A 19,874-nucleotide genomic window follows, 5' to 3' on the forward strand; every position below is an offset into this window, starting at 1 on the left:
TCTCTTGTCCCTCTAGTTGGTTCTCCCAAAAACACTTAATAGGGAAACAAGACGTGGTGAGAATCAGGGCCTAGAAAAGTCAAAGGTGGCCAAAGAACTCAAAAGCTCATGTGCGTGTCCTGTAGGCAACTCACTGTCCTGGTCTAAGTGCCACAGCTTCCCTTCACAAAGGAGTTTCATAAGAGGCCCTCAAGAGTGATTGGGCAGATAGAAATGAGGCCCTTCCCTGGAAGCTAAAATGGTAGGAGAGGTGACCAGGGCTGGGATTAAGGGCCCAGCAGGTATCAGGATTTGGAGGCCTGGGTTGGGTGTAGAAACCTTTAGTCTGGGTCCAAGGATGGGGTATGACTGGGTTTGGAGGCAGCTCTGCAGTAAGGAGACTCTTCTCAGCCAATAGGACTTCAGAGAATTCATCTGTTTGGTCAATTGGTGGATGGGGACCAGCCCAGCCTGCTTTTCTGGGCATCATTCCTCTTGTTTCTCTTCCTTTCCTGGTCCTTTATGCTTCTATTGCCTGTTTTCTGTTGTGGCTACAGGAAGAAGGAGTTTAGGAGAAGGCCCTGGGTTCAAATTTCAAATCCTTTTCTGCTATGAGTTTCAGATTTTCTACTTGAGGAAGAGACTGACTTGGTCCCAGTAATTTTCCAAAATGACAGAGACCAAAGTTGAGTTCAGTTCCTTAAAAATTCTCTTATGTCTGATCCAGCTCCCAGGACAAAGGAGATCAGTGAGGAGAGGGTGAGACTGGAGATTGCAGGAAGAACTGGAAGAAAACAAGCCTGTAAGGGGCAGAGGCTCCCTGGGGCATAGGGATGCCCTGTTATCATCATCAACAACATTCTTCCCATTACTGAGCACCTACTATGTGCTAAGAATTGTACAGGGCTCTTTTCACATGTTGTCTTGTGGTGATCCACACAGCAGCCTTTGAGTGGGTTATTACCACCCCTATTCTATTTTATTACTATTTTTTGAGATAAGATTGTCCAGGCTGGAGTGCAGTGACATAGTCACGGCTAACTGCAGCCTTGACCTCCTGGGCTCAAGCGATCCTCCCACCTCAGCCTCCCAAGTAGCTGGGACTACAGGTGTGTGCCACCACGACTGACTTATTTATTATTATTATTATTATTATTATTATTATTATTTGTACAGACAGGGTCTCACCATGTTGCCCAGGCCTGTCGTGAACTCCTGGCTCGAGCAATCCTCCTGTCTTGGCCTCCCAAAGTGCTGGGATTACAGGTGTGAGCCATCACACCTGGTCCCACCCCCATTTTAGAGAAGAGAATGCTGAGATTTCCAGAGACTGACTGATATTCCCAAGACCCAAAGCTAGTAAGCAGCAGAACCAAGATATCTGTGTGGAGCCAAATCAGCTTTCTAACATGCCTCACCACTGGCTAAACCTACTATTCCCATCTCCTGGCCCTTGCCCTAGGAGCATTTCATAGCACCTTCTCCTCTGATGTTTTTCATCCAGCAGGATTTTTCATCTTAAGTGGCTAGTCTCAAAAAGGAGGCTGACCTTATTCTCTTGTTAATGTAGCTCTTTTTGATCACTTTCTCCTCCTTCCCTGAGAAATAGGAAATACTAAAAAGACCTCTTTCTCCACAAGACAACCCTCCACCAAATCCCCTCTCCTTTGCTTACCCAGACAGTTGTGTCCATCATGTGCCAGGTGGAATCCATCATAGCAGGTACACCGGTAATTGCCAGGGATGTTGACACAGTCATGCACACAACCTGCATTGTCCTCTCGCTCGCACTCATCCACGTCTGTGGGCAAAGAGAAGCTAAGACAGCTGAACCCACCTGTGGAACCCACTGTCCACCCTCAGACTCAGCGTTATGGTTGTGTTTACGTAGTTATGTTTATATCCTATAAGCATTTAGCATTTTGGTGTTTTCATTTAAGCCTAAGTCATAAACATTTTCATGTCTCCAACCAGTCTTTCTAATTACCACTGTACATGGTTGCAGAATATTATTTTTCTATTTCATAACTTTTTTTCTCTGTTGTTAGACATTTAGATTTCTTTCATTTATTTTTACCATCATAGATAATGCATCAAAGAACATCTCCCATATATTATTTTGTTTCTTTGAATAAGTACCCAAGAGTAAATTTCCTGGATCAAAGGAAATAAATACCTTTGAAGATTCCTGGTAGGTATTACAAAATTACTTTTCGATTTATAATGCAACTAGGAATTAAGTGTACCCTGTCCACTAAAAGTCTTACCAACACTGAAGCTCACAAATATAATATCTCAAAGACTAATTTGTATTGATTTAATTATGAGGCGAAGATGTGTTTACATTATGAACTTCCTCTGAAGCATACTGTCTCTTCCCTTCCATTGTGGGCATGGTGTAAGGGTCTAAAGATAAAAGTTCCAATGCCAGGAAACCTCAGGCCTTAGTTTCATGATTCTTATGCTCCTACCCCAGACAGGCTGTGAACTGTCCCTACCAGGGCTTCTTCTAGCCTGCATGGTGCCTTTGTGCAAATTAGAAAATGGCACCCTCTCTGGGAAGATGTAGTTGCCCCCTCACCCGCCCCACTTGACCAGTGGAATTTCTAGCCTTGGTGTGATTGAGAGTGGCCAACTGAGGGCAGTGGCAGTGTTTTGCCCTCTTCCACAGGTCCTTCTCCTCCATGTACCCTCACAGCCTCACCTTTGCAGTGTTTGCCATCTCCTGTGTAGCCAGACTTGCAGATACACTTGTATGACCTTGGGGTGTTCTGGCAGATAGCATCGATGTGGCAGTTGTCAGTCCCCTCCACACACTCATCCACATCTGGCAGGAGCAGAGGGGGCACATGAGAACCTCTGTCGGCACCTCTCAAGGGGTATCTTGAAGGTGGGCTTCCAAGGTGGAATCCCCTCTTCTCTAAAACAGAGGCAGTGACCCCTCCAGAAACAGGTGCTGTCCCACATCCCTCTGATTTCAGAGTGGGTAGACACTGATTTCAGGAATTCAGAAAGAACCCCCCACCCTCAAAAATTCTTAATCCATAGTAACAGCTAAAACTCCATCATTCGAAACACTCTTTTATTTGAAAACAAACAGACAACTCTTAGAGTGGGTAGTATATTTAACTTAATTAGGAATAATCAACTTAAAGTAAATGAGTTTATCTTTCTTAGAAGCAGGCTTAGAGGGAGGGAGGGTTAAGGGAAAAGGCATGGGAACAGTGGACTCTGAGAAGGTAGCAGGGTCCAGCAGTCATTGGTAAAGGAGGAAGAAAGGGGGATGGGGCATCTGAGGGGTCTTCATCTGTCTCATGATTCTGCTAGAGACCAAGCTTGCTTCCACTTGCCTACCATGGCTCCCAGAAGCTTTAGAGGAAAAATGTTCCATCTTGGATGATTTTTCTCAGCCCTTGTGCTGCCAACAATGGAGACATCTGGAGCTGGCAGAGGTTAGCACCAGCTACTAGGAGCCTAATAAGTGCAGCCCTTGAGGCCCTAACCCTCAGTGTTCCTCTCTCTCCTGGCCCTTGCTCTAACAATAGGTACTATACACAGAGCTATACTTGAAGAGGCCACTTGTGATCTAGCAAAAAGAAGATGATTAAGAAAGGACAGAAAAGAGTCTTTGGGCAAAAGATTCCAACTTCTGGGGCAATATTATGGTACCCTTAAATCTGAACTGAAATACAGAAACATGTTATTCAGTTGAAAATGCCTTATTGGGAATTTGTGAAAGGTATTATAATGATGGCTGTGGAGGCTCAAAGGTGACTCAGCCCAGCCAAAAAGAGAAACAAAAAACATGAAGCAAGATGTGGTACATGCCCTGAAGGCATGAGAGATAAGGTGAGGGTCCTTGACCCTGCATATCAGAGTCAGCTCTCCTAGGAGATGCCCAAGCCCCATCCCCAGAGATTCTAGTCAAATAGCCTGGACTGATACATGGCCATCAGTATTTTTCTAAAGCTCTTCGAGTTATTCTGATGTGTAGTTAAGGTTGAGAACCTGTGTTACAGGGCACATCAGAGGAGAAAGAGATTACTTCCGGCTCTAAACTGGGAAACCCAAAATAGTATTTTAAGTAGCAGCCTGCAAGTAAAAGAGATGAGATTTGAAACCAAGACAATTTGACATCCAAGTGTGATCTATGGGCCATAGACTTGCCTGGATTTTGTTAAAATGCATATTCTGAGGACTCATTTTAGCCTTTTTGAATCCAAATCCTTAAGTGATTGATATTTTACTAAGTGAATGGATGCATGGACCAATATTCCCTCCAATTTATAGATACCCAAAGTCCTAGCTTGAGACAGCTATCTGTCCTCTGCTTTTATACTCTGAAGCTTCCTGGCACTATGAAGAGAAATCCCCAAACCCTGCCTCAAATCTCACAGGCTTCCGTTCAGCCCTGCATTCTACCCTTCAACTCCTCTGCAGCCAACCATCATGCCTGGTGATTCTAAGTGCTGGAAGCCTCTGTCTACACTTACTCTCCACCTCGCTCAGGCTCTACAGTTAAGGTGTCTACCTGCTGGCCCACCCTGAGAAGTGGGTGGGCCAGCAGGTAGACACCCATAGTGAAAGAATAGAAAAGAGAGGGCATGGAAGACTAGTTCATAGGTAAAGGCAAGAGAAACCTCGTAGATGGTAAGAGGCTCTTTGGAGAATCAGTTTGTCCCACTGATGAAAACAATACAAAGAAATGTGCTATCACAGAACAATCATAAGCACTGAAACCAGTTGGTCCCAGATTCAAATCCAGCTCTACCCCTCTCTAGGGATGCTTTTCTTATTCTCCATCTCCTCCCCCTTAAAATGGGGATGATAATATCTCCTCATGAGAGGCTGTGAGTAGTTGATGGGATAATTTGTGTAAATTGCCTAATAAAGTATCTGGTAAACAGTGGGGTCCCAATACAGGAAGCTTGAGATGGTATTCAATCACTGGTCAGGCAACAGATGCTCTAGGACAGTATGACAGCCACTAGCCACATGTGGTTATTTAATTTAAAATTCACTTCCTCAGTTGCACTAGCTATAGGCCAGATGCTCAATAGCCACATGTGGCTAGAGGCTACCATGGTGGAAAGCATAGATACGGAACATTTCTAACACCACAGAAACTTCTGTTGGATAGCACTGCTCTGGGGTTCTGAATAAGAGATACTCCCTGGGTCCAGCAGCATGGAGATTGGTCTGGAACTGCTCCCCTGGCCATATCAGAGGTATGTGCCTGTCTCTGAATCAGCTGGTACTTTAAGACTGTGTCAGGCTATATGGGCTTCCAGTTCTTCCCTTTGCCTCCCATTCAGTGCTCACCAGTACTAGAGGGGATCTTGATGCTGATCACCACAAACCCAGGCATCCTAGAATATTCTTTTTGTTTTTTCACCTGTCCCGCCGCCCCACCCCAGATTTTTTTTTTTTTTTTTTTTTTTGAGACGGAGTCTTGCTCTGTCATCCATGCTGGAGTATAGTAATGGTGTGGTCTTGGCTCACTACAACCCTCTGCCTCCCAGATTCAAGCAATTTTGCCTCAGCCTCCTGAGTAGCTGGGATTACAGGCGCGTGCCACCACGCTTGGCTAATTTTTGTATTTTTAGTAGAGACATGGTTTTGCCACGTTGGCCAGGCCGGTCCCAAACTCCTGACCTTATTGGTCAGGAGGTGATCTGCTTGCCTCGGCTTCCGAAAGTGCTGGGATTACAGGCGTGAGCCACTGCATCTGGCTGCAGATTCTTGAGACCCCATCCACAGCCAGATTTCTTCTACCATCTTATTAACCCCTCTCCCTCATCTCCCTGCTCACAATGCTTATCCTTCTCCAGCAAAGAGTCTCTGCTCTGGAAGACTTTCTCTCTTCCTGTTTCCTCTACAATACCTAACCACCTTTTCCTTTCCATGCATTTGCACATATCTCATTATTCACATTGCAGATGCACTCCTTACTTTTCTCTTCCAGCCACACTATGCTCAGCTTTCCATTCTGGCTCAAAATTGTCCTCCCAAAAGCTCTTCCTTGTAAGCCCTGATCCTGCTGAGTTCCTGGTCCAAGGGGATTGTTTTCCTCAGTTCATTTACATCTGTCACTGAATTGCTCCGCTAATACTTTAAACATGTTCAGCTTTCCTCACTTGGCTGGGTATCTGCTGAGGAAAATGTCCCTTCAATGTTTGGTTGGAGTCTTGCGACGCAGAACAGACCTAAGAGCTGTGAAAGAGGGCCCCACATTATATCCAGCATCTCCTCTTTTTGCCACTCATTTCTTCCAGAGCTCCTTTCTACCATATGTGCCCATCCAGAATTTGTCCTTGCAAGGACCCTTCACTCACAGCACAATTTCATCTTAGTTTGTTTTCTCAGGATACAAGTGTTTACTAGCTGGCAAACCAGTTGATGCTATTGGGTGTGGACTGGTTTAGACCAGTGGTTCTCAACCCTGGCTGCACACTGGAATTCCCTGGGGGCTTTTGAAAAAATATGAATGTACAAGTGCCCCCTAGACCAACAGAATCAGGATCTCCAGGGCGAGGCTGGGGCCACTATCTGTCTTCCTTTTCCAACTCAGGTAACGCAAATAAACTATTCGCCTAAGCTGGGAAGAGACCAGGGAGCAGCCACATGACAGAGTAGTTAAGAGAGGGGTTCTGGAGCAACACTGTTCAAATGCTAGCTCTACCTGTATCTGTGTGGTCCTGGGCCAGCTTCTGAACTTACCAGTTTCCTCCTCTGTATGTGAGAATAATACTAATCATAGTACCTCCCCATGGGGCTTCCAGGAACATCAGATGAGTTAATGCGCATCAAGTACTTAGCACTACAGTCTGGGCATACAGCAAGTGCTCAACAAAGGTTGGCTTTTTTCCCCTTTATTGTTGAAACAGAGACAGGGTCTTGCTCTGCTTGCCCAGGCTGGAATGCAATGGTATGAACACAGCTCACTGCAACCTCAAAATCCTGGGCTCAAGTGATCCTCCCACCTCAGCCTACTGAGTAACTGGGACTATATGCATGCGCCATCATGCCCAGCTAATTTTAAAAAATTCTTTTTAGGGACAGGGTCTCACTATATTACCCAAGCTGGTCTTGAACTCCTGGACTTGAGCGATCCTCTCATGTTGGCCTCCCAAAGTGCTGGTATTACAGGTGTGAGCCACCATGTGTGACCAAGATTTGCTACTATTATTCCTTCTCTTCAGCTTTCTCCCTGTATCCTTTCTGAACTCCCTTTCCCCTCTCAATGCCCCATTTCAGCCTGGTGTGGGGAAATGTAGCACCAGGGCAGCATGTGTTGGTAGGAGGATTTGGGGAGACACATCCCCACTGCTTACTCTACCTATGCTGGGAACTGCCCAAAGAGTGGGGGTGAAGTAGATGAGAGGCCAGTTGGGAACCCAAAAACTGTCCTCTACAATTCTTTTTGAAGGTTAGAGAGACCTCATCCCTACCTACCTCATGCCATGCATTGGAACCAAAGTTGAAGTGGGGAGGGTGGTGGCTGCAGAGATACCATAGGCAAGCCAAGACCTCCCTGCCTCGCCCTGTCCTGGCACAGAGGCACAGGTCTGTAACTACAGCAGCGTTCCCCAGCAGCATCTGGCATTTCTTCTGAATTTGCTTTAATGCCTAGCAGAGCACTCCATAAACTCTCCTAAATGTAAGTAGGAAGGGTAGGATGGGGTAGGGGATATGAGGGTCAGAAGGTCAGACCAGAAAGGGTGGATTATTATAACACAAGCAGTTCTAAGATTCTGAGAATGGGCAGGTGTACCCTAAAAAAGGAAGCAATGGGATTTCTGAGGAAATACTTCATCTACTTCACAAGTTTGCCCAGGCCCAGCTCAGGAATAGTAACAAATAGAAATAAGTAGGGATGCTGGCTGTGGACAAGCAGATCCCTTAGGTAGAGTCCACCCCACCTTTCCATTACCACAGTAATTACCTTACCACCCACAGGGGTGGTGGCAGTTGTGGGCAAATTTGGTGGGCCCAGTGGGACAGTCAGAAACAGCCTGTCTAGTGCCCTAATGTACCCACCCACATGGCTGTGACATCCTCGGCCCAGCCAGTCTAGCCCAGGATATATGGTGTGTGTACCGCACTCTGCTGTTTTCCTCTCCTTAAATGTCCTTGAGGACCCAGTTCACGTGCCTCTGCTGGGACACTCCCTGTGACACTACCAGCCTTCTCTGATCTACTCTTTCTCTTCACTCTTAAGACTTTTACTGTCAGGCTCTCTGGTCACCTGATCAATCCCAGGTCTGTGATACCTCATATGTTACCTTGTACCATTATTTAACTTTTAATTCATGGGTATAATTTTCCTACTGAAGCTGTAAGCTCCTTGAGGCCATGGCTCCTAGAGCTTTGAAACCCATGCAGCAACTGGAATAGAGCTGAGCATTCATTCGCTCACTCAATAAATAGTATTGAGCACCTCCAACATGGGAAGCACTGTGCTAGGTGCTGGGGATTTGTCAGTGAACAAGAGATGAATTCTTCGTTGAAGGCATTTAGTAAATATTTGTTAAACAGCTAGGCGAGTGGACGGAGAGATGGATGGCTTAGTGGTAAGTGGATTGGTCTATCTGTGGTGTCCCTTCTGCTTTATGTTACCTCAGAGAAAAATCTCACTTCTTTCCTATGATCCCACATCTGTTCTGGGTGGAGGGAAGTCCCAGGAAGTTTAGTCTCAAGTGAAGAGTAGGGAGAGAGGAAACTCAAAGAGGGGAAGTACTTCCTTAAAGGCATCCTTATGATGAATGTTGGGGCCAGAAGAGACTGGGACCAATGAGTCATAGGGTCTCAGAGTCTTCAGACATCATGTGGGGCTGCTATAGGGATCTTTTCAGAGCATCCCCATCAACAGATGTTCCCCAGCCTCTATGCTAACTAACACCCAATGATGGGGCGCCTGAGACAGGCATTCCACTGCTTGCCCCTGGTGAGTTCCCTCATTCTTGCCTCTTAAGTTGCTACATCTAAGTAACATCCAAAATAGAACCAGCCCAGGCTTGGGCTGTGATATCCTAACCTACAGCACGTGCACATGTACCCACATCTGTGCATATCTACCTCCAGATCAAAATAGCAGTCAGGGAGATTGGCAGAGCTTGGAGTACCAGGCTGTCTTCCCAGTTTGGGACTGGCTGAGGCAATGTGACCTCAGCTAGAGCCTGGGCCCATTCTCAGTTTGGCAAAAGCTTATGCAAGGATGAGGGTGGCCTAGAAAAGTCCAGAAAACCACACAAATGACCACCTGTTGATTCCAAGGAGGAGACAGGGCACTTTCTCCTTTTAAAAAGAGTATCCTCTCCTCTCACTCAAGCTTAGCTTGTTCAACTGAATAGCCAGGAAAAGCTGTTGGTGTTCGGTGATTTGGAGGGGAGCGGGGGCTGAACCTCAGAGCCTTGTCACTTTCTCAGGACCTTGATAAGTTTCTCTCTGATATCCTGCCTTACCCCTAATCTAACTCCTTGATCATTTGAATGTAACCCTAATTGGACAAGAATTTTCTCCCTTTCAGTATGGACAAAATCAACAACCCTGAGTCAGAGGCTTTTAGAGGATGGGTAGTGAAATGGGGGAAGAACAGAACATTGTGGAGTGAGGGGCAGGGAGGCAGCCAGTGGGCATGGGTAGATTCTGGTTTTGTGATTAGTATTATTATCTCTTTAAATTAATTGAAAAAATAAACTCATTTCAGATTTGTATAATTTCATGAAAGTATACAGTTTTTTTCACATAGGTTGGTTCACTTGGTCTTCAAACTGTCCTCTCTCATTGAACAGATGAGGAAACTGAAGCCCACTGAGGATATCTCAGGAAAGAGCGAACAGCTAGTGTAGAGCCGGGACACATATCTTCAAACTCCCAGTCCAGTGCTCTCTCACTACCCACTGTCTTCTCTAAGCACTTGAGGGAGGAAATCCATGCCTTAGTCATTGTTGTACCTCCCCCAGCTCCCACTCAGCACTTAGTTCAGCATGAAGCATGTATCCAGTACATAACCATGGAATGGAAGGAGCTGAAATGTGGATGATCTGGGGAGGAAATCAGCGGTGGGAATGCTGATGCTCTGAGGCTTTGGGCATGGGAGCAGCACAAGAGAGCAGGGCCAAGTAGTGGGCAGGGAGGGTGCAGACACAGTTGCAATAAGGAAAGGGTGGGTGGTGCAGCAGTGGGCAGGTGTTGCCTGCCCTTGGATTCACTATGCTGGGGCCAAGCAGCTGGTTAGAAACAAAAACAAACACCAGGGATACAGGTTCCTGCTGTTAACAGCTTCAAACCGCCAGAGGAAAACTCCAAATAAATATAATTAGAAACTTGTAAAAACGTCCTCTCTGTAAACCTGCTCCCCAGGGTCTACCCTTCAAGCACTCCCCTTCCCCAGCCCTCCCCTCAGTGCCCACATATCCTGATACTCCTGCCTTATGGAGGGATTCCTTAGATCTGTTTCCTTATCCTGGATCTTCCTGCCAGCCCTGCAGCCCCTGCCCAAGTCCTTCCTCAGCTTGTCACTGTCAGTGACTAGACCTGAAGAAATCCAAACCCCACAGCTGTTTGTGGGGCTCAGAAATCCAAACCCCACAGCTCTCTAGTGCTATGGTTATAGCCACAGGGAAAACCATAGGTAACAGCAAGGACCACTATGCCCTATATAGGGGGTCATCGTTCCATTTGTGCAGCCAAAGCACAGCATCCAATAGCAACTACAAAGCAGTGCTTGATTTGCAGAGTGACATGTCTAGGCTAGGGCAGAATACAGACAGCTAGTCTCAGAGATAGAAACATGCTAGGAGCTAGTCTTGGGGCCCAGCTCCACTTCCCAACTTTGTTGGATAAACACATACACAAACACACATGTGTTCTTCAGGGACTATTTCCAGAGATAAATACCCACTTATGGACACAGTAAGAACTATCAGCTACTTGGGGCTCCAGGAAACTGGGGTGGGGGAAGAAAGAAAGAGTATCCAAGTGATCTAGTCTCATGCAGGCAGAAGTGGAGCAGTGTCCAGGGAGGAGAGGGCCTGAGATTTGGGTGAGTAACCTGTGGAGGCCCCATGTCAGGACTGAGGCTTGCCACAGCATCTTCAGCCTTCAGCAGGAAGGATTTCAATTAGATGTGCATAATCTCAGAGGTGCAAGGAACCCTACTGATATCTTACAAGTGAGGAGAGGAATTTCATTGATCTCCTCAGAGGCTCAAATCCTTAGGCTCTGCATTTGTCTAAACCCACTGGCACCATATGCCTCTATACCCCCAGTGCCACTTGAGGCTGGCATTGGGTGGGCATAGGAACAGGAGAGTAGCCTGTCCAGTGGCCAGTAGGGAGTCTCTGTCCCCTCTTAGCCCAGGTGACTAGCTCCTGTACCCCCTCAAACATCCCTAGGTTGACTGTTGTTTCGCTTCTATCCCCAAGGCCCAGCAGTTCTTCTGTTTCCAGACTCCAGTCTTCTAACTGAGCCTGAAGAAGCTGTCCCCAGGTCTGGGCCTCTTGCGGGCACTGCCAGCCTCAGAGCAGCGCCACAGTTTCCAGCCCTGACAGGGACTCTTTCTTATAAGTGGTCATGTACTAGGGATATAGGACGTCAAAGGAGGCCCACACCCTGACATTTGGGGACCAGAGCCGGGGGCAAGAACTGAATGGGTTCAGGTAGCAAGCTCTTCCAGTTCCATCTTCTCAAAAGGTCTGAAGCCATTTGTTCCCTTTCCCTGTCCTCAGTTCAAGGAACTGGACCAAGCCATTCCACTTCTTTACTTCTCCAACTAAAACAAAATGCACATTGCCCCACTTCCTCTTTTCCTCTCACCAGAGCACTGCGTGCGCATGCGCACGCACACACACACACACACACCCTGAGTCATGCACACACATTCACACACCCCAGTGAATGCACACCTCACATTCCCAAACTCACACCCAGGGCTGGCTCCTTTTACAACAGGTCCCAGCTGCTCACATCTCAAACCGGTTCTCATGCGCTCAGATTCCTGAAAGTTTCAGAAAACAATCTCATTTGAGGGCTGCTGATGTCTGTCTTCTTTCTCTGCCTGCAGTAATTCTGGCCTTAGTGTCTTCTAGTCCCCTCTCTTTTATGCCACCCTGCAGAGACTCAAGGAAATGAGAAGGGGTTGAAAACAGGGAAAAGTCTCTGTATCCTCCCACCCCCAGGCTTTCCCCACCTCCCAGACATGTCACTGAGAGAAGAGAGGTCAAAGGGATTCCTGAGGAATTTCTAAGCAGTCCACTCCCTTCTCCACTTTCTGGAAAAATGGGGGGTGGGCTTAGAGGGAACTGACTACAGATTAGGCTGTGAGTGGGGACTCTCTCCAGTGTGCCTGGATGGGGCACAGGCAGTAGTCGGCTGCCCACGGGGCCACCCTTACCCGCTGACACGGTTATGGTTTTCATTTCATATTTTGGAGGGAGGGGCTAGGAGGAACAGTCCCCTCACTGTAAGAGCTGGCCACAGGGGCCCAGGGAAGCAGGGAGGAGAGGAAACAGCCACATTAAAGAGGAAGAGAAGGGTGGGGGAAAGAAAGAGACACATATACCCAGACAGAGACCCAGAGAGACACACCGAGACAGAGAGACACTGTTTGCCACCACACGAACACTCTCAGTCCCAGGTATGGTGTTACTTGGAAATTCTAAATGCATGACTTTATCAAAACTCTATCCCTAACAAGGAGAGAAAACTACCAGGTAAACTAAACGGCCAGCCTGGCTCTCCTGGAGCCAGCCCTGGGGACAAGTTTCCCTGGAGGCCTAGAGACCTTTTCATTCAGCTGTAACCTGAGCCTTATGCGAGGATTAGGTCTTTTTAACCGCTGCGCCCCCCCCCCCCCACACACACACCCACCCCCCTACCAGCAAAGCAAATTAATGCTTTTAAGTTAACAATTATCTTGGTTATCCAGTCTGTCTACTTTAAAATATATAGACAACCACTTGAAAAACACTCAAAACCCTGTCCCCTCATGCTCCCTCCCTCCCAGTCACACAGGCTTACCCACCCACTCTTCCACACAGTTCTCACACTAAAACAGCAGTTTACTCTTAGTAACTATGTTGCAAGAAACACAGACATCCAGCTATGTTGCCTGTGGGTGATCGTGGTGAACCTCTCGTGTGCACACTCACACACTCACTCACCTTTACACTTAGGGCTCCCTTCCTTGTCTCCCTCCTTCCCCCTTCCACATGACTTTGGTTTTCCCATTGTGGGACTCTCTGATGAAAAGGGACAGAAACCCAGATATCCCCAGAGGTATAATAACTCCATGCAAGATACTTGCCAAGCGTATTTGATTTTAAAGATCTGCTAGTGCTTCATATAAAGCATGTGGCATTAAAGGCACACTTTGTGGCACTGCTGATAACCAGGAGGTATGTTTGAAGGCAAGACCTCCCTGATGCCCACAGACTCTGTCTATGGGTAAGGTAGTAAGGCTGCTCCACCTGGTTAGTACTAGTTCTTCCTGCAGGATCTGCCTGCAAATTTGTAACCCAGCAAACCTGCTATTAGGCAATCTCTGGCAGATGGGGTTTGTAGATTTCCTGAAGAGAAGGGTCAATGAAAGTCTTCCATTCTAGGCCAAGCTTAGGGATCAGAAGAAAAGAAGGACGATGCCAAGCTAACTGCAGTCCAGTCACAGCAAGCGTGGCCTGTGAATGAGATAAGCTGGGGACAAAACTACTCTTCTATAAGTTCCTTGAGAGTAGGAGCCTCCACTCCGGCAGCATTTTCCTCCGTACCCAGCAGGGAGTCCAGTGAAAGTGGGAGCCCTGGAGTACCACGGAGGGATTCTGACTCCCATCCCTGAATGATGGGCTGATCTCCCATACTTGCGTGCCTTGGTTTGATGGCACCTGTCCCTTGAAGGGGTCTCCATCTGCCCCTAGGCTCCCCTGGAATACACTGCTTCTCCTTTGGTCCCCAGCCTCACTAGACCACTACAGACACTCGCTTCAACTTGGCCCTTATCTTGTCTCTAGATTACTTCATGAAATCTGTTCCTTCCTTCAGACTAAACTCCCTAGCTAATTCCATGTTATGAATAAGTCAGCACACACTACAAAGGCCAGCTTTGTTTATGAAAACACAAATCCACAGTGAGGAGAGGGGTTGCTCCCAGGTTGGGGTGGCAGTGGTGGTGGGCTGTCTGGAACCAGGACTGGTAAAGACGCAGTCCAGGGTTGGAAGGTATGGGGATAGGGTCCAGTGTTTGACAGCTGAGGGTCTCTAGTATTTCAGTTTTGTGAAAGGACAGGTTGGAGGGGGAAGAGGTTAGCTGAAGAGGCAGTGTTCAAGGAGAGGAGAGTGGCACTGATACAGCACCTTCCTTTTCACAGAGCAGGAGCCCATCCGATACAACAGAGCAGCTTAAAAGCCAAGAGCTCAGGCTCTGGGACACAGTGACCTATGTCAGACACTTAGGCTTCCTCAACTCCCAAGTTCAACTTTCCTTCTGGTCCAGCCACCTCCTCACCCCAGCTGGCTTCAGGAGCCCCTGGGACAATAGGCAGAATCAGACCCTCCTGGGCAAAACCTTGCCAGGAGGAATTTTCTTTTTGTCCATATAAATCTCTTGTCTGTGAGGACACGATGGGGGAGGGGTACAGCAAGAGGTCAAGTGGGAGGAGGAAACTGTCCTGAGAGAACTGTGGTACATCAGCCTAGTCGGTGTCTGCACAGCCTTGGGACCCACCAGGCGATGATCTGGGGGTCAGGGATGGGGGCGGGAGGCCTCCCGGTCTCTCTCTCTAATTCCTAGAGGGATCTGTCAGAGCTCCCCAGCCTGGAATTCTACTTTGTTATTTTAATGCAATTCTGACCTGGATTTAAATGAAATTGGAAACCCGAGGCCTTAATAAATAAATATTATGATAAGAAATGAAAGCCCTGCAAGACGAAAGAGATTTCCCCCCAAAGAGGCAGAAACGCAACATTCCTGTCGGAGTCAGTCAGAGAAATTTTCTTCTCCTCTTCACCCCCTACCATTCGGTGAGAGATGAGTTGATTTTTCCATAAAAGATGCTATTTTTCTTCAACATTTTTCCACTGATAAGGCATTAACTTAGAAATGTCTGTCTAACTTTGCATGTGGGTTGGGTGGGGGTAAGGGAAAGAAATATACCGCACAGCTGAAAAGTTTTCATTATTCCCTCAGTCTCTCCAGGCCACAGCGTAAGTTTCTGGCAATGTTTGAGAGAAGGTAAGATTCTCTCAGACTTTGAAGGACAAGAAGTCTTTCGAAGATGCTGGGGGTAGATGAAGTCGGGCGGAATTCCGAGGCGCGTGGTCCCTTCTGCCCACTGCCCCCAGAGCTTCTTACTCCTCTCTGCCGCCCCCAGCTCGTCTGGCTTTTTGCTCCGGGCGCAGCGCCCAGCGGTCGGGCCCCTGGCGGGGGATTGCGGGTGCACAGAGCCGAGTCCTGACAGCAGCACGCTCCCCAGCACCTGCCCTGCCCCTCGGGAATCGCGCCTAGGCCCTGGGGCCCAGCAGCTGGGACAGCCTCCTACCCCGGCCGTGCGCCCCTCCTTCCTTACCTTGCGCAGCTTTGCTGTACTGGGCAGCGCGGGCGTGGACCAGCAGGACGAGCAGGCAGAGCCCGGGTACGCGCCCCGAGCCCATGGCTGGAGCTACGGGCGGCCCGGCCGCCGGGGCCGGTCTCGCTGCCCGGGGAGGGCGGAAGCCAGTTGGGTCCCAGCGCGCAGGAGGGGGATGGGAGGGGGATGGGAGGGGGCGCCCCGCCGGGGCCAGGCCGGGGGCTCTGGCCGCGGGGCGCAGACCGCGGCGCCCTCAGCGGGAGGCTCCCGATGCTACTGGCTCCTCCTGGCCAGAAGTCGGGGAGAGCGAGGCGGAGAGTGCGACGAGGAGAGGGGCGCCCGGGGCGACTGACGGAGGCGAGCCCCCGCCCTCTCCAAGCCGGGCTTTGCCAGCGGCGGCGGCGGGGCTGCTCTGTCTAATCCCACCCAATTCCCAGCTCCGCCGGGAGAGAGCTGCAGCCGGAGAGCGCGCAGAGCCCCGAGCGAAGGACCTGAGAAAGGGGAGGGGAAACGCAGCGCCAGAAACACGCCCTTTCTGCCTCTCTTTCTTCCTCTCGCTCTTTCTCGGTCTCTAAGGCTCTTTTTCTTCGCCTTTCTCCTCCTCCTCCTCTTTCTCCTCCTCTCCTCGCTCCTTTTCGTTTTCTTCCTCCTCCCCCTCCTCCTCCTCCACCACCTCCTTTTTCGTGCCCTTTTTTCTTTCAAATGGGGCCTCGGCGCGGCGGCTGCTCCCCCTGCGCGCCCGGGCGCGGCGGCCCCCTCCCCAGGCTGCCGGGCCGCTGCCTGCAGGAATTTACAATCCCGCGCTGGGGGAGCGGGCCCGGTCTCCATGGAGACGGCTTCCCCGGGAGCAGGGAGGTCAGGCGCAGACCGCGCACAATCAATGGATCAATGCAAGCCCCGCTCGGCTCCAGACCAAACAGCACCGGGCTCCGGCTCGTCCTCTCTCCCGGAGGAAAGAGTGGGGAAGCGACAGTGCGTCCCCACCGCTCTCACGCGAGGAAGGCCATGCGGCGCAGGTTTGCACGCACACCTCCACCGGAGACAAACAGGGCGTGAGGTGTCGGGGAGGCTGGGGCAGACGTGGACACACGGGCACTCGGGCATGTCCACCAACACAGCCTGACATGGGACATAGAACCTCGAAACACAGAGCGCCTCCGACACCAGGCTGAGTAACGCCCTCCCAACTTTCTACACCTACGACACCCCCACTCTCAGGACTCAGTCCCCATTTCCCCATTCGTAGATCTGAGTCCACTTTGAGGACCAAGAAGAAAGTCACCTCCCCATGCTAAAACTGCCAGCTCCAGGGCAGACTCCCTTGCAGTTGAGGCCTTGGAGATAAGCCCACTGAACCACCCTACCCAGAGAGACATGGACTCACATACAGACACTTTTATGTGGTCAGCACAGGGGCGAAAGTACCCCGCAGAATCATGTCTGTGTGTCTAAACACGAAGACATAAAGACAGGTTCAAGAGGCTTCTCCGAACCTGCACCCCGCTTCAGGAGGTGGTTGTGACTGGTCCATTCTTAACCCTTCATCCCTCCAACTGAGGGAGAGCAGAGGAAAGAGAAAGGATATTTTTAAAACTGGGGCAAACTGTGCAGAAGGAGCAATGTCCTCCAACCATGGAAGCTGCCTCTTGACTGTTCACCTTCTTTGTATCTTCTTTCCTTCCATCGTAAGGGAAAGATGAAAGACCTCTTGAATGGTTGTGAGGACTTTATTGGAGTGTGAGGCTATGTTCAGAATGAGACCAGACCAGGTCCAATTTTCTACAGGGAAGATGCTGCTAGGACCCAGACTAGCCTCACAGAGCCCTCAGGGTACCCAGGAGGAAGAGGCAATGATCAAGATAGGTGACTCAGTTCTGAGACCCTCAATATTGGCTGCCCACATCAGCTGGGGAAAGGGGTGGGCTTTGTTGGCAATGGTCCTGTCCACCAGGAGAAGAGCTGAGCTCTTCCTTTCCTAGGGATTGAGTAGAAAAGTAGGATGGAAACAGACTCAGACTTCTTTCCTGGGATGAAAATTACTTTTGAACAAGTCATATGTCAATGGGCCTCAGTTTCCTCAGAAAACAAGAGTTGGAAGGGGCAGTGCCCCAAGGAAGCCTGGGGGAGGAGGCCTGGAGAACCTTGCATAGCATCAGAGATGACCGTTGGGATGGCAGCACATAGATCATGGGAATGATGTGGAGGCCACGGAAAGGCTGGGTCAGATGATCGAGGTCCCTCCCAGCCCTGTCACTCTAAGATGCCCTCCCTCCTTTATTCCACTGGCAAACCCCTCCCCTTACAGCAGTTTTGCCTGCTGCCACCAATTATGTGTAGGGTTGGAGGACAAGTGTAAGCTTGCCATCCTCTTTGCCCCAAACAACAGCATGGTTTCAAAAAAAGAGAAAGAATTGGAGGTTGTCAGACGGTTCCTGTGATCTCCATGGGGGCACAGAGAGAGAGCCAAGGAGCCCCGCAAGGCTGAGAGGGGAGATTGCACTCTGCCTTGCTTTGCTCTGCCTCTGCCTTCTTTGGACACTAGTGTAGCTCCTCTGGGTCCCTGGGGGGATGGAGGGAGGGCCTCTACATCCTCCTTGAGGTGGGCAAGGAGGATTCTGTAAGGGGGTTATGGGTTATTTGGGGCCTTCAGTTCAGGGTGATTTCCTGGCCCTCTGAGTATGGATATTGCCCTGGCTTTCAGGGAGGGAGGCTTAGGTGGATTGTTCCACCTAAGCCACTATGTCTCTGGAAGATTGTTTTTGTTACCCTTTAGTTGCCTTTTATCTCATCCTACCAGTTTTCCTCTGATGATTTCCTCTTCTCCTCTTGGACCAGCTGAGCTTCTCCTCTATGTCTCGGCAAAAAGAGGCAGTTCCCTGCTCTTCTTTCCCACTGCCACCCACCTAATCTGGTTCCAGAGTACCCTTAGCTCTTCAGAGGATTCTATATGGTAGAAGCAGGGCTTATATCACCAGGACACTGTGTATTGGGGTGCTCGTCCAATTCACATTGCCTTCTGCCTTGTCCTCTTCTGCAGAGACTCAGTTGGACAGTAACTCAGGAAGATAACAGGGAAGGAATAACAAGATGGCTTTTGCAAGTGGTACTACAAAAGCAGCAGCAGCATATGCCATATCATAACCAGCAGGGACAGTATGTCCAGTGGGCTCTGGGCCTCCCACACGCACCTCTAAGGTTGCAGTTTGTTTGGGGGCTTCATTTTCCTTCAGGAATGCTTCTGACATTCATTTCATTCTACTTGCTCCTGAAAATATCTGGGGAGAAGACTGGACAGGGGTTGGGAGCCCATAGCTGATAGATCTTGATTCAGGCCCTGTTTAGGGATCCTTCTGCCAGGGCCCCGCCACACTCAGAGGCTTCCCCTCCCCTGCCAGTTCTCCTATGAGCTTTGCTTTTTCTTTCTGCTCCTCAGCTTCCGCATATATAAAACGACTCCGGTGATCCTACCTTGACGGGCAGTGCCATATAGTCTAATGGAGAGTACATATGAGCTAGAAGTAGATTGCCCTGAGGTCAATGTCAGGCCCTACTATTTCCCAGCCATCTATTTTTCTTGGTGAGTTATTTCACTTTTCTGAGCCTCAGCTCCTTTATCTGGAAAACAGATATGGTTATATGACCTCAAAGATGTCCATCAGTGTCTGTGTGCGCTTTAAACAAAAATGCAATTCAAATCTCAGCTCTGTTACTTTCTGCCTCTGTGACTTCAGGCAAGTTACTCAATCTCAGGGAGCTTCAGTTTTCTCATCTGACATAGGGAATAAAAACCTCATAGGGTTAATAGTGTAAATTAAATGAGATAATATGTGGAAAACACCTGGCACATAGTAGGCATTCAATAGGTGGAGGCTGTTGTTCTTTCCACTACTTCTCAGAAGAACAAAAGCCCAAGTGTTTGGGGCCAAGCGCAGTGGCTCACACCTGTAATCCAAGCACTTTGGGAGGCCGAGGAGAGCAGATCACTTGAGGTCAGGAGTTCAAGACCAGCCTGGCCAACATGGTGAAACCCCATCTCTACTGAAAATACAAAAATTAGCCATGTGTGGTGGTGCATGCCTGTAATCCCAGCTACTCAGGAGGCTGAGGCAGGAGAATCACTTGAACCTGGGAGGTGGAGGTTGCAGTGAGCCGAGATTGTGCCACTGCTCTGACCTGTGTGACACAGCAAGACTCTGTCAAAAAAAGCCCAAGTGTTTGATAACAAAGATGTAGTAGTGCCTGGTAGGAGGAAGCAGCCTTGTCCCAGATCAGGCTTTGATGCCACTGGGTGTGAGCACAGCCAACTGGGCTAGATTCTCACCACCCCCAGCA

At 49.2% G+C, this 19,874-nt stretch overlaps 1 protein-coding gene and 1 long non-coding RNA gene across 6 annotated transcripts in view; one reads left to right on the plus strand and one right to left on the minus strand.

Annotated features, from left to right (window-relative positions):
* The window catches only part of SCUBE3 (signal peptide, CUB domain and EGF like domain containing 3), a 35,483-nt gene extending 19,856 nt beyond the window's left edge, over window positions 1-15,627 (minus strand). For all 4 annotated transcript variants that reach the window (XR_010336735.1, XM_064361137.1, XM_064361138.1 and 1 more), the window contains exons 1-3: window positions 15,543-15,627; window positions 2,684-2,806; window positions 1,655-1,780 (exon numbers count right to left, since the gene is read on the minus strand). Coding sequence is in view for 3 of the 4 variants with exons in the window: in XM_064361137.1 (XP_064217207.1) it covers window positions 1,655-1,780; window positions 2,684-2,806; window positions 15,543-15,627 (334 nt within the window). In the remaining variant the exon portion in view is untranslated. The remainder of the gene's footprint in view (window positions 1-1,654; window positions 1,781-2,683; window positions 2,807-15,542) is intronic.
* The window catches only part of LOC105723532 (uncharacterized), a 97,514-nt gene that overhangs the window by 28,227 nt on the left and 49,413 nt on the right, over window positions 1-19,874 (plus strand). The gene's annotated exons all lie outside the window — the stretch shown is intronic.

Source organism: Aotus nancymaae, unplaced genomic scaffold (genome assembly GCF_030222135.1).
Source record: "Aotus nancymaae isolate 86718 unplaced genomic scaffold, 86718_ANA_hifiasm-v0.15.2.pri h1tg000040l, whole genome shotgun sequence".
NCBI classification, from domain to species: Eukaryota; Metazoa; Chordata; class Mammalia; order Primates; family Aotidae; genus Aotus; species Aotus nancymaae.